The 15,107-nt window shown below is 37.9% G+C and overlaps 1 protein-coding gene across 1 annotated transcript in view; it reads left to right on the top strand.

The window, feature by feature from the left end:
- The window catches only part of LOC101898054 (ABC transporter G family member 20), a 77,234-nt gene that overhangs the window by 4,202 nt on the left and 57,925 nt on the right, over window positions 1-15,107 (top strand). The window contains 1 exon segment of the mRNA XM_059132318.1: window positions 9,150-9,472. Coding sequence (XP_058988301.1) covers window positions 9,243-9,472 — 230 coding nt within the window. The 5' untranslated portion in view covers window positions 9,150-9,242.

The raw sequence follows: 15,107 nt of genomic DNA, 5'->3' as shown, positions 1-15,107 counted from the left end.
CACCACATAATTCGGTAATACACTTCCATGTAACCCGCCATCAATTTCAGTTCTCAAGATATAAAGTCAATTAAATAAATTGGTATTAATATTCGAATTCAAAAATAAAATATAGAAAACACTACAAATGTACATTAGAAAAAAGTAAGTCAAAATGGAAAAAAATCATGCAAAATAAAACATTACTATTGTACATTTCAAAAGTCAAAATGAAAATGTTAATATATCACACTTTTACGCGATTTTTTTTGGATATTATCCTTTTCGGATAAGAGACAATTCCGAATTTGTATGAATCATTAAAATCAGTTCAGCGGTTCTTAAGTTATAAGCGTAGTAACTAACACAACTTTCATTTATATATATAGATGTCCCACAAGATTTCCTGCATTTCGTTTTGTTATTGAATGAATTCAACCTTGGTAAACCCTTCGATTTGAATGCGGAAGAGCAGGTTGGAACATGCATCGCATATTTCTTGTTTTGTAATGACGACAGCAATTATCCTTGATTTTTTTGGGTCTTGCCAAGCCACGTGAATATTCTGATCCCCATGTGGTTTTGCCTTCATGGACAATAAGGCCAATTCGGTCGTTGCCATGAGCGTTGCGGTCAAAAGCAAATCGCACACATACACGGCAGTACACATACATACGCAAAATCAGATTTATAACGATGCACACAAAAAATAATAAAAATTATATTAAAATAATTAAATTACCGCAAAATTCCCAACCATGATTTCCACGTACCGTGGTATCTTTGACTATGTTGCCAGTATGTAGGCATGTGCGTGTGTGTTTGTGTTTTTGTGTGTAACTTGGTTCATATGCAGAGATTCGTAAATCGCTTTTTTATTGTGTGTCCCACAAAGATTACATTTCTATGTGTTGGAGGTCGATATTTTTATATTCATGTCGCACTGAGTCATTTAATTTCTGCTCAACGCGGAATTGTATTTAATTACCAACTAAACAATAAAATATTAGAAAATCTTGCTACGACCATTCTAATGTCTTGCTCCGAAGCAGCGTTTGCGTTTCAAAGCTGATGCTCCTGCTCTCATATAAAGTGCTTCCTTGATATTAAGACGACGTGTGTGTTAATGATAGTAATAACATATCGTCTTATCTGATGCCACACATCATTTGGAAGCATACGAACCAGCCACCACACATCACAATGACCGTTCTAGACTGAAAAATCCAAATTCAAGATATACACATGAATACATACATGCACACATACACACAAGGCATCTCAATTAGGAATTATCGAGATGTTGTTGTGGTCTTGACGATGTGGGCAACTCCAGTTTGGTAATCCTCATTTGTAGTATTAAAATATTTGATTAACTGGTCGCTGTTAAGCGGCAAATAAGACGTATTCATTAGGACATGGACTTGACTGCCATAAAAAATCCGGTTTCATTGGCCAGTAACTTGCGAATACAAAACCAACCAACTCTCGCATCAAAATGCATCCGGATGACGTAAATTGAGTTAGTTATTGTTTCAATTTATTTCGTTTAAAAATAATTTAATTGAATTTGGTTAACGGAGGGGTCAAGAGATTTGTTCTCCACTGGCTGCTAAATTAAATTAAAAATCATTTTCATAATGACAAAATGTCGACAGTAATTAAATGTTTGTTGTATTTTACATCTGCCAGCTATGCTATTTGCGGTGTCCACTGCCATATGAATTGTGGAGTTTAGAACTCGCAAGTTATTGAAAATTTCCATTGGCAGGTCGTATGGGGCCATTGTATGTCTGTGCGCACGTATGTCTCAAATCGGCTGAACAATGCTTCTACGCCCTGCGCTCACCTTGGGGATATGCAAAACATGTAAACTGCGACTTAACAAATACAAATGCTTCTACCCAAACGATAATTGCACTCCTAATAATTGGGATACTTCGGTCGGCATTTCATCATTAGCTCGAAACTATGACGCTCCCCGGCAGTTTCCAAACAGCGGTTGATGCGGCAGTTGATGCCATTAAAATACGCTCATTAAACTGCAACTTTCCAAAATCTTGGTCAATGCGGTTTCCTTAATTTTTATTATCCTGAAAATCCATAAATACACACATGCATACACAACTACATTAGCCGTCAAAATGTTGACAGTGGTTTGAGAACGAACGGCATTGGGCAAACATTTACATCAAGTGCTAAGGTAAGAGGTAAATGTTTGGTATTTTTAGACCTGAAACTACTAACCAGGATGTAGGTATAACCAATTAGCACAGCTTTAAAAAAGCTGGAAATGTCAAGGATCTTTCACCCAGCAAAATCGATTAATATTGTCGTCATTGTTAACACTGTCGACCGACCGACAGACAGTGATTGTAAGCAAACTAATCAAAAATGCAAAAGTATTTTTACCTTTTTCACAAATCTGCCATTCTAGCCCTGCGGTTCGTTTGTTTGTATATCCGTTTGTAAATGCATTAAAGCCAAAAAACATTCACACAAATATTAAACGCCCTTTATGCCCTTATCTCGGCGGACGAAGCGACTGTCGATTAACGTCGCATTTCGACCGATAGACTGACTTTTGAAATTATCGACCGTTTTCGTTGTGTGGATGCAAAGCAGTGACTATTAGTGTGTTCCGAAAGTACGGGATAGACCGATCGGAAGATGCAAAAATGTGTGTTTGTGTGCCTGCGAACTGCATCGCCTAGAAGAAGAAGAAGGCACCACTTATAAATGCAAATAAAATAGGATTTTTCAAGAGATGATTTCGGTAGGGTGGAGAGGTCGACAAGTTTTTAAAATTAATTCGTTTTGAAGTGAATTATATATTGAATGGCTTTTTCACTTCTAATTTGTAAATGTTTCCACCGACCGCACCAAGCTGGTCAGTTACTGCATGAATTTTTTAAGTTTAAATCTCCATCCGACTATGACTTCTAGCCTGGAAATTGTCATGCACATATTTGCTCGGCATGTGTGATACGTTGATCAACCACACATATTTACGTAAAGCTCAATCACTATCCCTTACATGGGTCACATTCCAATGGAATATATCTGTGATTCCTGCGGCAATAGTAACATCCCCCTTCAACGACCAACAAATTATTAACGACGACCGAAGGACGACCGATTCGGCATTCTTTAATTCTTTCGTTGTACGGGTCGGCATCGAAAGCTCCCCGCCTGTGGAATTGTTATCGATTATTAATAAAATACGAATTTATTAAGGGCATCATTTCAAGGCTATAAATGATTTCGTTCTTACGGCTACAAACGGAATTTTCATCAAAAGCAAATCTGAGGATGTAAGAGCAGACACGCACATACAGACATATTCAAGACGATATGTTGAGAGGAACGGGTCGGGGTCACATGAATTCATTAAAAAAAGGATCAATCGTTATGAATTCTAAGCATTTCATGGGGGGTATGGCGCTTCGGTTTAGTTCGTCATCTCCAAAGACAGAAAATACAAACGTGTTGCTCCAATCATGGGGGGAGGGGTTGGGAATTTACATGACGTAAATGGGAAAACCCTCTTACATGCATATAAATATGTTTATGTCTTTTAAGTGAAAAGCCTGCACAAGGTGGGTCTTATCAAAGGGAAATGCGGGGCATGTATTTGTACTGCACAGTGAAGGGATGCTCGACGATTGCCTAAGACATAGAACTTTGTGTTTTTGTATTTACTCGTAGTCCAGAATATACTGAACAGAAACAATTTACTTCAATTTTCCCATGCGTTGCTTGGTGGCCTTTGTTGTGTTCGCTTTGCATGCCTTTAACTACGGTTCTGACAAACTTGGCTGATTTTTATTGATTTTCGACTTGTTGGCCATAATCTTGGGATTTCATAAATTGGAGATCCGATTAGAAAATACACGGATTTGGAATTTCACAGCTATTTTTTCATACATGCACATGTGTGGACGTATACACAGACGACTGTTTATGTATGTGTGTATTTTGCGTGTAATAATATGTTATTTTTCCACCGCTAAACAGCTTCCAGTCTAGTACTAGCAACGACCTTGTTTTCAACTCACAATAAGTAATTACCTCCATGTATGAATACTGAGATGTGTGTGTGTGTCTAGGAATTGCATGTAATCAGTTTTCGAATGTACATATCTACATTGTAAATTCTCAGAAGTGAGATGAGTAAATAAATAATTCTCTCTATTCAATGGCATTCGCGCTGGCAAATCGCATAGTCATTCAGCTGCCATAACAAAAAATAAAAAAAAACGCCAATTCACAGAGATTATCTTAGAAATTCATTAGAGTTGGCGGCAATTGGAAGCTATCAAACCGACAAGTCATTTGAAATTCAAACAATGCTAACAGTAGAACCTACAACACAAACAACAAAACTAAAACTTTTCGTTGTAAAAAACGTTAAAGGAGACCTAAAGATTGGCAGAGAATGGACGATACAAAGTTCTTGTTTAATTGAAAACTGACGAGAATTGACGGCATCCAGTTCGGTCATGTCGAAGTGTGTGTGTGTGTGCCCCTACCGTGTATAGAAGTTTGGTTTGGAGAATACCCCAATAGGTACATCTTCAATAGTTAGTGGTAGCGGACCAATATAGAATTATTTCTGCAAGTCGATATCCTATCCTCGCACAACTGTAAATGTTGAAATTCAATAAAATCCGGTTAAAATACTTGAAATCCTTATACGCCAATCCATTATACGTTTCGTACTTCAACTTAGAGGGCAGAAGTCAGTGCCACCGCCATCTATGGGTTTCGAACGGAATGACACACTTAATATGGCCTCCACTTCATGGGGTAGGCTACACAAATGATGAGCCATCAAAAGTTGCCAGTTGATCCGAAATTTTAAACTCATCAAGCAGTAGCCAGCCAACGAAAACTATTTTCGGTTCGGTGTCTTTTGTGTTTCATGTTTCCAAGCTCACACTTCGACTGCGAATTAAAAACAATTTTAAGCAGTTCAAGAACACTTGAGCATTGTTTCTTTGGCTGATTGTTTATTTTTTTTATTTTTGCTGAACTTTTTTGTTTCGCAAGAACGGAAGTCTCAACTGGAAAATGAAAACCACAACAATCTACTTTCGAAGACCAGACCACCGAAACGCAAATAGTCATTCGATAAAGAGGCAATGCAATCGCTCAACGGTGGAGAGCCATAGCTACGAAGCCGGCGAGTTCATGCATTAGCATATGTTAAGCAAAGGCTGAGTCAGGTGCACAAAAAGGTACTGCTGTACCCTAAACTATATCTTGAGAAGATATAAGTACGTTGGCGATGTAAATAATCATATCCATTTGTCTAAAATCGGAAACCCGTATGTAAGCTGCAAAATGTAGTTTAAACAACTTTCAGTGCATTATACGTGGATAGGAGTTTCTAAAGACTTTCCTTCGGATTGTAAAATACCGTGTTGATATTTTATTTACTCCGCGAGAATGAAGAGAAATCCGTTCAAACCTTCTACCGTATGTCTATTATCTGATACGACCAACATGTTTGCGTCCCAAGTCTTACTGTTTCGATGCTCATGCAAATGGTAAAATTTACGAAAATTATACAATTATTCGACGCTGCATTAGGCATTAGAAAATTCGAGGTAATATCTGAACTTGGCCCAAGGAAATATTTTGTGTTTGACAACCCAAAAGGTATTCTGTATTCATTTATAAAACCCTGAGGGCTTATGTCAGATAGCATGTTTTTATCCTAAATAGCTTCCTGAGCGCTGAGAGTCAGCTATTGCATTTTGTTGGGTCCTTTTCTGGCTTGAGGACGAGGATCGTAGTTTCCACGAAGCCCAACACATGGAAGCTTTACTTTTTGACTGCTCATTTTGGAAAGAAGGAGTAAATATAAGGCTCTCACTCAATGCGCTTAATAAGTCGACCATTGTGCCAACGGACGTTGTCACTGAGTCACTTCGTTACACCTCTACCTTATTCAGTGTTTTTTCAGAATGCAGCTCACCACCAGGCATACAGACACACTCACTCATCAATAAATAATGCGGAATAATTCACATCGAATTGGATTACGCTTTTAATGAGCTACAGTGTCGTCAGGGACATAAATCAATTATTAATCACTCGTTACCTATGTGAACTGATTAAATGTCATAATTAATTGCCCAATAAGCCAGCTAGCTCCGTTTGTGCGGAGCTGTGTGTGTGTGTGTGTGTTTTGTGCACTTCGGCGTGTCGGGGGTAGAAGGATGCTATTAATATGTATTCGCTGTTGACGCATCACAAATACAAACGTCATTGCAAATGAGCTCACAAAAGAACACACACTCGGGGGGTGTTCAAGTATCATCGCCAATTGCGTTTACTTCCCATGGCTGGTGAGACAAAGCGAACAGGTGAGCTACTGATTTCTTCCACAACATTAATTAGCGCGTCCAAGACCGGTCTCGACTGGGCCAATACACAATCGATAGATATAACTGTCGAAGCGGTTAGCAGAAACACAATGTCATTGCCAGTGTCATTTGTAATTGCCAAATGACAGTAATGGCCGATAAATCGCTGCGGAAGGAGAAGTATACGACTTTTTTGATTGGGCGATTCGCAAAGCAGCCAAATGAGTCAGGAGTCAGCAGCTAATATTGGGTGCAGAGCAATTGACAAAACAAACGACCACAATCTGCTAAAACATAACCTGATGGGGTGGCAGCCTCAAATCAGACACCACTGCGCCTTGGTATCCTTCCAGCAGAGCACATAACCTCTCGTAAATAAACTAGTGCAATTTACACATGTCTGGATACATAAATAACCATTTATCTCCATTCGGAGCCAAAATCAGAGAATACTCTTTCATGGCTGAACGGCCAGAGACAATCCACAAAAAATTGCTGAAATCTTTTTCCACAACAAGAGTGAATTCTGCAAAAAATTATTTGATCCGAAAATCTTTTTTGCAGCGATTAAAAAGAAGGCAGCTTTGAAATGTGACAGCTGTTATTTGTCGCCAGACACTGACACTGAAATTCTGACTGTAGGATGTGATTACTCTAATTGTTCTCGTTCAGCACATCAGTGATCCGCCTCATGGAGAGGATATCTTTAAGTTTCCATGCTTCTGCCCAACTATTATTGTCCACGAGTATTGCGAACGGTTCATACGAACACATGGCGAAAATATGACAATGACAGCACATAGAACAATTGTTTTTGTGCACATCGGATGATTGTCTTCCACAATCAGTCGATCCATTTTCGCATTGGCAATGCCTTCCATTAGCAGCTGTTGCTGCCAAACGAAGGAAGCTTAACAAGGCTATGCTATGGTTTTGCATGGACAGACATGCAGCATCATTTATGACTCTGGTGTGGTTTCTTGTTGCATGTTGGCGTCTTCCTAGCTGTTATTTTCGGGTTCTTACTCCCGCTAAGTCTTCACACCACCATAGTTTGTATTTTCAAATGAAGACGACCGGTGTCAGGCTGCAACCCACAACACAAGGCAAGAGGACAGCAAGTCTGACCAATGCACGTGGCCCAGTACAATAGTGGAAGTGTTGGCAGAGTGTCGTGTCAAAAATCGAAACAAAGCCACCCATTACCAAATGCAATAGATGACATAGGAAGCAAAATAAATAGAAGACACACACACATATATACATATATAACAGCTGGTGTTTTTGGACACTTCTAAAATAAATAGACACTCAATTTTCCAATGCATATGAAGTGGATTAGTGCAGCCACATTTATGTGGAGCCTCGGTGTCGATCTCCGACCAACACCTGTCGCAATACTGTTTTTTGCAGTTGCTCTCTCGCTCCAGTGGAGCCATATGTTTAATCGGATTCAGCGGTTCGGGGAGGAGTAACATATTTTTTGTGCTGACCATAGGCACTGGGATGGCGTATCAATTCGAACAATGAGGCGTTGGAGTCCTATAAAATATTTCTCGAATACAGAACAGAAGCGATTGGAAGGAAGCGCACCCGAAAATAATAAAGTGTATAAAATTGCCAGTTATTTACGGTTGAGAGGATTTTCAAATATTTACTGCACAAAATGTGCCACAAATTGTATTTTGCCATTGTCGGTAGCCGAAACTGAAATATGTCTCTTGTGGACTTGCTCGGAATGCATGAAGCGCGCGGGCGGCTACAAAGAGTTTCATTTTTGCGAACGTGTCAAATGAAAAACTAAAAGTTAAACGAGGAGGTGCAGGACAGTAAATGTCATTTTTTCTTCCGCTCAATTTGTATGAGCACATCACCGAATCTCTGAACAGATATCGAGTTATTGTAGAACAGGTGTTGCAATTATTTTACCCTCAGGCATATGACAACAGAGAGTATTTATCAGTTGATACGGCCATAACGTGTCTAATCGAAATGTCGTGCTTAAACCCAAGTTCTCTTTAAACCAAATCATTTTCAGGGGTGTCCGTCCTTCCGTCTTTTTTTTCGGGTGGTTGGTGCGCACGATAAGTCTCGCAGGGAATATCCGATTCGATCCAAACTTGATACATCATAATATCATTGCCAAACTTAGATCGAGTTCGAAGATGGGCAATATCAGTCCACTCTTCTGGTACCTCCCCCACGATGGGTCAACATTTTAAACAACAGTGAAGCTCATAAAACGGCAAAGGAGCTAACTTTTAAATAAGTGAATAATAATAAAATTTAAAAGAATTATTCGATGTTTCTTTTTGCTTCACACAATGCAATATCTTCATCGACATTAGTTCCTGTGTGAATATGGAACACATTGAACCATTCTTTCATGTATCTCCACCACAAAGGGTTAAATAATAATAATAATAATTCTGTAAGCCATAGATGTAATGCAAATATGGAATATGTCGGACCACTCCTTCTGGTAACTCCTCTCCAAAATATAAAAAATTGATTACCAATTAATCCCACACAACTGGAAACAAGTAATTATCGCACATTCCATTCCTTCAGTTCCATACCCAAAAAAGGTCAAATATTTTGAATAATGAAGTCAAACATATTTTATTATCAGATATTAGCTGAGGGTGTATATCCGTCGAAAAACCGACTGACACTTTGTATTGAGTGCACAAACGACGGTAAGACGGAAATCTAATACAAAACATCTATGTTGCATGCTGTTGCTCTCAGGTTCGTTGTTAAACTAACGACTTTTCCCTTCTATTCAATTTACAGCACATTTTTATTCCGGCAGGACATGAGGATTTCTCAAGCCTGAGAGTTAATATTATCATAAATAGAAACTTGAAAAAATTAAAAGGTTAAGAAATGGACGCCGAATCGGAAGGAGTTCAGCCCGTGAATCCCGCAAGCAATGCCTCGAATTCTGAAGTTGACTTAGCGGCACGACGTCGGCATTTCGTTTCCCAGCCATCCACATTAGCTTCGCGTCGCCAGCAGGCTGTTTGTGTACGCCGAGCTCACAAGATGTATGGCAGCGCGAAGAATCCAAATGTGGTCCTAGATGGATTAAATATGACAGTTTCGAAAGGATCCATGTAAGTATTTCCGTAATATAAAAAAAAACCCAATTGAAATGGATTGCACCCATTTACAATAGTTCAGTAAATAGCGTCGACTGGATCGAGAGGGAAATTCCTATAGGAAATTTACTAAACTCAATGTTATTCCCCAAAGGTAATTGGGAATTTGACTTTGACCCTTTTCTGTAATACCTTGAAAAATGTGTTACACCTCAAAGTGGTCTTGATTTAATTAATGAAACACAATCTTTTGAATTGAAGTAACATTTATTAAATTGCCATTCTTTTCAAATGAAATGCTGCTGTTTGAAAATATTCGCACGTCAGAATTTGTTACTAATTGATCATGATCCCCAACCTTAACGATATGCCACCTTTCGACATTGTCGGTTACATGAAGTGCATGATTAAGAGATGAAGCAGAAACGTTCAAACGAACCCGGACATTAGAAGTTAACTACTTCTGAGATCAATTTTACCTCGTAATTTCATTGCCCTCATGTCTGTTTTCGATACAGCTGGTGTCGCAAATCGTCCACCGATTGGGAAAAATGCGCTGTTGTGTTCACTAATATTGCCGGTCCGAAGCCGAATGTCGGAATTGAGAGACGTTTCCTTAATGATACACAAGTCGTTACCTGAAAATCCCCGTTACTTTCCAAACACACATGCATCAATTTCCAGACAGAGTCGAGTGGTGTAATAAATTAAGCGGTTCAACAAATATGCTTTTTATCTAACGCTAAGAGAAGCTTCTTGGGATTTGTCACTTATATATTTAAAGAAAACCTTTTCATTCCTATGCCTACAATGTTCGACTGAAAAGGCATTACAAAGGCAAGCGATTGCCAAAGCGAGGAGCCGCATGACCCTCTTCCAAAATTTATCCAGCTAAATCTTATGAGCGAAATGTTAACCATTTATGTCGATTCCTTCTAAATTGGAGTGGCTACCGCAGACAGACCGACATATGGTCGCGTGCAAATCGCTATAGGATTCTAAGCAGATTTTGAATTTCAATTTTAATAAATTGTAGGGTCTTGATGCATATTACGATTGGTAACAAACGGAATAAGGGCTATAAAAATGCCACAACTGAATTGAGCGCAAGGTAAATTTCATGACTGGTATTGTTGGCAGATCAAACAAAAAAGAACGATGTACATTTATGTTTGATTCAAAACCGACAGGCCGTAGAAACCATTTCAAATCCTTAAAAAAGTCTGATCGCTTAAGTGTAGAACTCATAGATTGATCCACTTTCGATATTTGGTTTGCTGGGATGTATACATGCAATACACTCATTCACACACGTACACACAAACACACATTCATCTGTGTGTATCAATAATGATGATATACAAAAACCAACCGAACAACTTTAACACATTTTCATGGTCAGAAGAAATGAGCGTAGCAGCAGCAGCACATACGTCTCTGCCAGCATCAGCGTGCGCAAACAAAAACCTGTTTGAAACAAGGTAAGTCGCATTGACTCAAATTGGAATTAGTTGAGCAAAACAAACGAGATGTTAACGGATAGCCACTCAGCTTATACCGCAATGTCAAAAAATACAGCGTCGCTTCTTTCGTTCCAAGATAAGCGCTATACGTCCTCTGCTATTTTAAGGCGGACGGATTATTATTGACATTGTTGTGGTGACCACAACTCGGCTGCTGCGGCGGCAAACGTATCTGAAAGAAGGCAACAGCTTAAGTACAGTGCAATATTTGACTGCAACTCAGTTGCAACAATTAATGAAGATCTGTGAGCTATTTCTGTCTTCACACAGCCGGTGGTAGATGGACGTCAATGAGGCGTCGCTATTCTCTGTTGACTTCACTTAAAAAAAAAAAACAACATTGAATTTTCAAGGTTGGGCTCAATTATTTGCGTGTCTTGGTTCAAAACAATGAATCAATTGAGGTAAAGATTTGTAGCTTTTGATATGAGTCGTCAAGTATCGAGTCTCATTTAGCTGAGATCAACAATATCTGTTTGTCGTACTATAAATGAGTGGGAAGTGAATTGGCTGAAACAATTTTCGGCGAAAATCAAGTAGGCTATGTTGACCCTTTATTCGTACTGCACTCTGCCTTGCATAAAAAACCGGACTCATATCCCCAACGAGCTTGGACCACTCCTCCTGGTACCTTCTCCACAAAGGGTCAAAATTTTGAATATCCTTGAAGCTCATAAATTGCGAAAGTAACATCCGACTCCATTCAGACTTGACACGTCTCACTATTTCCATCAACACAAGATCTGTTAAAAAAGATGTTAAAAGATTTTGAAAAACAAAACGCTCAAAGAAAACTAAGTAAGCATCCAATCTCTTCAAATATCACACATACTAACAATTTTACTAACATAAGATCTGTTGTGAAGATAATATATATCTGCGAAACCCCTTCTGGAACCTTACACAAAAGGGTCACAACTTTCAATACTTTTATCTGTCATAACAAACAAGTCAGCGATTCTTTGCAACTTGCTAACATTTCTAAATATGTCTCTCAACCAGAAACCTGAGATGAAAAATTGGATATTAAATGCACCAATATTTTTGTTTGTATTATATCATATTTATTTAGGTCCGATACGAATTGGACAATATTGGCCCTATCCCATAGAGCGTCAAACATTTGAATAATCATAACAGAAGTAAAAATATATTTAAATAATCGAATATTGGCTTAGGATATGCATCTGTCGGCACAACCGACTGTGTTATGAAATTTTAAGAAATTTGAATTTCGAGTTTTCTGCGAACCGGAATACAATTATAATCGAAGCAGGTCCACTTCTTTACAAAAAATAACTACAATAAATGGGCAATATATCATTTTAATTGTGTAAAGAACGTTTGTTTCATCCGCAATAAAACATGTTGTCACGATATACGTTGCAGCGATCGCTGGACGGAAAAGCCGTGCAATGCATCGCTGTGGTAACAATTTACAGTGTAAATCGGACCAAACATTGTCGTTGGAGTAATACCAAATTTCATCGCTAGTGCATGCATGTTGCGGCTATGGTACATCTCAATTGGGATAAAATACATTTATTGGTACTGTATCTCGGTCTTGACCGATTGATATTTCACACCGAATTCCGTTAATGGTATCTGCAAGTAATTACTCAACAAATCGGCAGACGAACCATTCTTCAAACTTTCAAACATCAAATTCATACTCCATTTGTGTTAATTGCCGTAATTGTTCGTTCCTTGGAATGTTATGTCACACACCAGTACAGGGACTTAACCATGCGGAGGAGTTTAATGGCTAAGACTTGTGTGGTTTTCATAACTACAGGGGCGCAGCACAGCTCTATTGGAATATTCCCCGTTTGCAATCTTCGAACATTAATTCAAACTACTTGCACCCTTGTTCGAAAGGCCTTAACATATCTGTTTTGGTTATGGTATGAAGGCAGAATAGATGGTAAATAATCGTACGTAAAACAGCCACTTTGGGCATAAACAAACTAATGCTACTTTAATTACATGTCGGAACAAATGGAGCATTTTAGTACGTATATAGACATAGGTGGGGACATAATATGTCTACACTGCCGCTCATCTGAATATGTTGCTACTATATCTATATATATCTATATATATAAAAGAAAGTTGTGTTAGTTACTACGCTTATAACTTAAGAACCGCTGGACTGATTTTAACGATTCATACAAATTCGGAATTGTCTCCTCTCCGAAAAGGATAATATCCAAAAAAATCGCGTAAGATTGTGATATATTAACATTTTCATTTTGACTTTTCAAATGTACAATAGTAATGTTTTATTTTGCATGATTTTTTTATATTTTGACTTACTTTTTTCTAATGTACATTTGTAGTGTTTTTTTATATTTTATTTTTGAATTCAAATATTAATACCAATTTATTTAATTGACTTGATTTCTTGAGAAATGAAAATGGTGGCGAGTTACATGGAAGTGTAGTACCGAATTATGTGGTGGCGAAACGGAATAGATGATGTCGAAATAATTTAATGGAATCGAATTTTAAAATAGAAGTACATTCTATTGACAAACTATATAAGGATCTTTAAACATTTGCTGTAAAAAATCAGCGAATAAGTTGAAGATTTTTTCAATGTGTTATTCTTCTTTTGTCAATTTTTTTTTTCAATTTTTATTATCTAATGAATTCAGAAAATTTTTTGTGAACAAAATAAAGAATAATTTTTCACTATATACAAATTTTCACCAAAAAATGAAATAAGAGGGAAATACGATGTTAACTGACATCTACCTTTGAACTCCAGGGCCGACATCGTGGTTCAGCTGGAAGATGCGAACACATTTGAACAAACAAAAATTACCGAAGAAGCCTAATGGGGCTCATTTCAAAGCGTGGAACTACTTCTTTCCTGTCACAATAATCCGTCCAATGTACAATCAGAAAAATACCGAATATAAAGGGTGGAAAATAGTAGAGCGAATGGGACTCTTAGTAAGAAAAGGATTTCTATCCTTCCAGAAATTCTTCCCAAACATTCAAGATACCTTAAATCGCTTTTGCAGGTTATGATATCGATCATAACTGACGGATAAGGGTACAACCTGATTTCATATTTATATAACCATCGTATGATTTAAGCTATATTTGGCATCTTTGTTTCTAAGAAGGTAGAGAACCTCTTCGCATAAAATTTGAAATTTTCAGAGTAGGGCCCATTTTGGTCTTGACCACATTCATTAATTGATTTGGCTAAAAATTGTATTTATGCTACCCTGGGGTAGGGAACCATCATACAGATAATTGTCACATAGGAATTTATTTAAGTAAAGTCCCCACATTGGAGTATCCCCAAGTCCAATTTCACATCTAATTGGTGGTCAGAAAATAAAATTTTGTTTTCTATTGAATTTGTAACCCCCAAGAGAATATTGGTTGGGCCACGTTTTGGTATAACCCTTATATAAATATATCCCTGATTTCAGCTGTGACCGTGGTCTTGGCCACGTTTTTCAACTGATTTGGCCATTATTTGCTGTATTTAGGCTACTTTGTGAGTAGAGAACCATCTTACAGAAAAATGTCAACATACGTAAATATTTTGGTACAGTCCCCAGGCCCGCCGATCTATAGTGATGTTTACCGATTGGCGGACAACAACGCGGGTATTGTTTAATCGTCATTGATTTTTACTATGCACAAGAACATAGACTTTTTGGGGACTCTAATGCGCAATTTGAGGTGCTATGGTAATGGGTGTAATAGCGTAATTAAGTTTGACTATTCAGAAATTATTTTGCCCTCCTTCCATAGTTATTTATTTCTATTTAGTCGAATCAATATTTATATTAAAATTTGTTCGTTTGAAATATTATGCTATGCAAAATTTGCATTAAAGACTAAAACTACGGGCCGGCAACGCGGACCGGGCCAGCTAGTATATATATATATATAGATATAGATATAGTAGCAACATATTCATATTTTATTTTTACATTTTCCAGCATGAAGGGATCCGGAGCCCTTAATCCCAAAAGGTTTAACAATGTCTAGAGCTGAAGGAATACTCGCTTAAAGGAGAACTCTAAAAGTTCGCATATTTGGTTAAGGTTCATAAATATTCCACAAATATGTCGATAACGCTGTTTGGTTTTCGCCTGGCA

Source organism: Musca domestica, unplaced genomic scaffold (genome assembly GCF_030504385.1).
Source record: "Musca domestica strain aabys unplaced genomic scaffold, Musca_domestica.polishedcontigs.V.1.1 12, whole genome shotgun sequence".
Taxonomy (NCBI): domain Eukaryota; kingdom Metazoa; phylum Arthropoda; class Insecta; order Diptera; family Muscidae; genus Musca; species Musca domestica.
The sequence above is the reverse complement of the archived record's forward strand: the minus strand, read 5'-3'. Positions and strand labels throughout refer to the sequence as shown.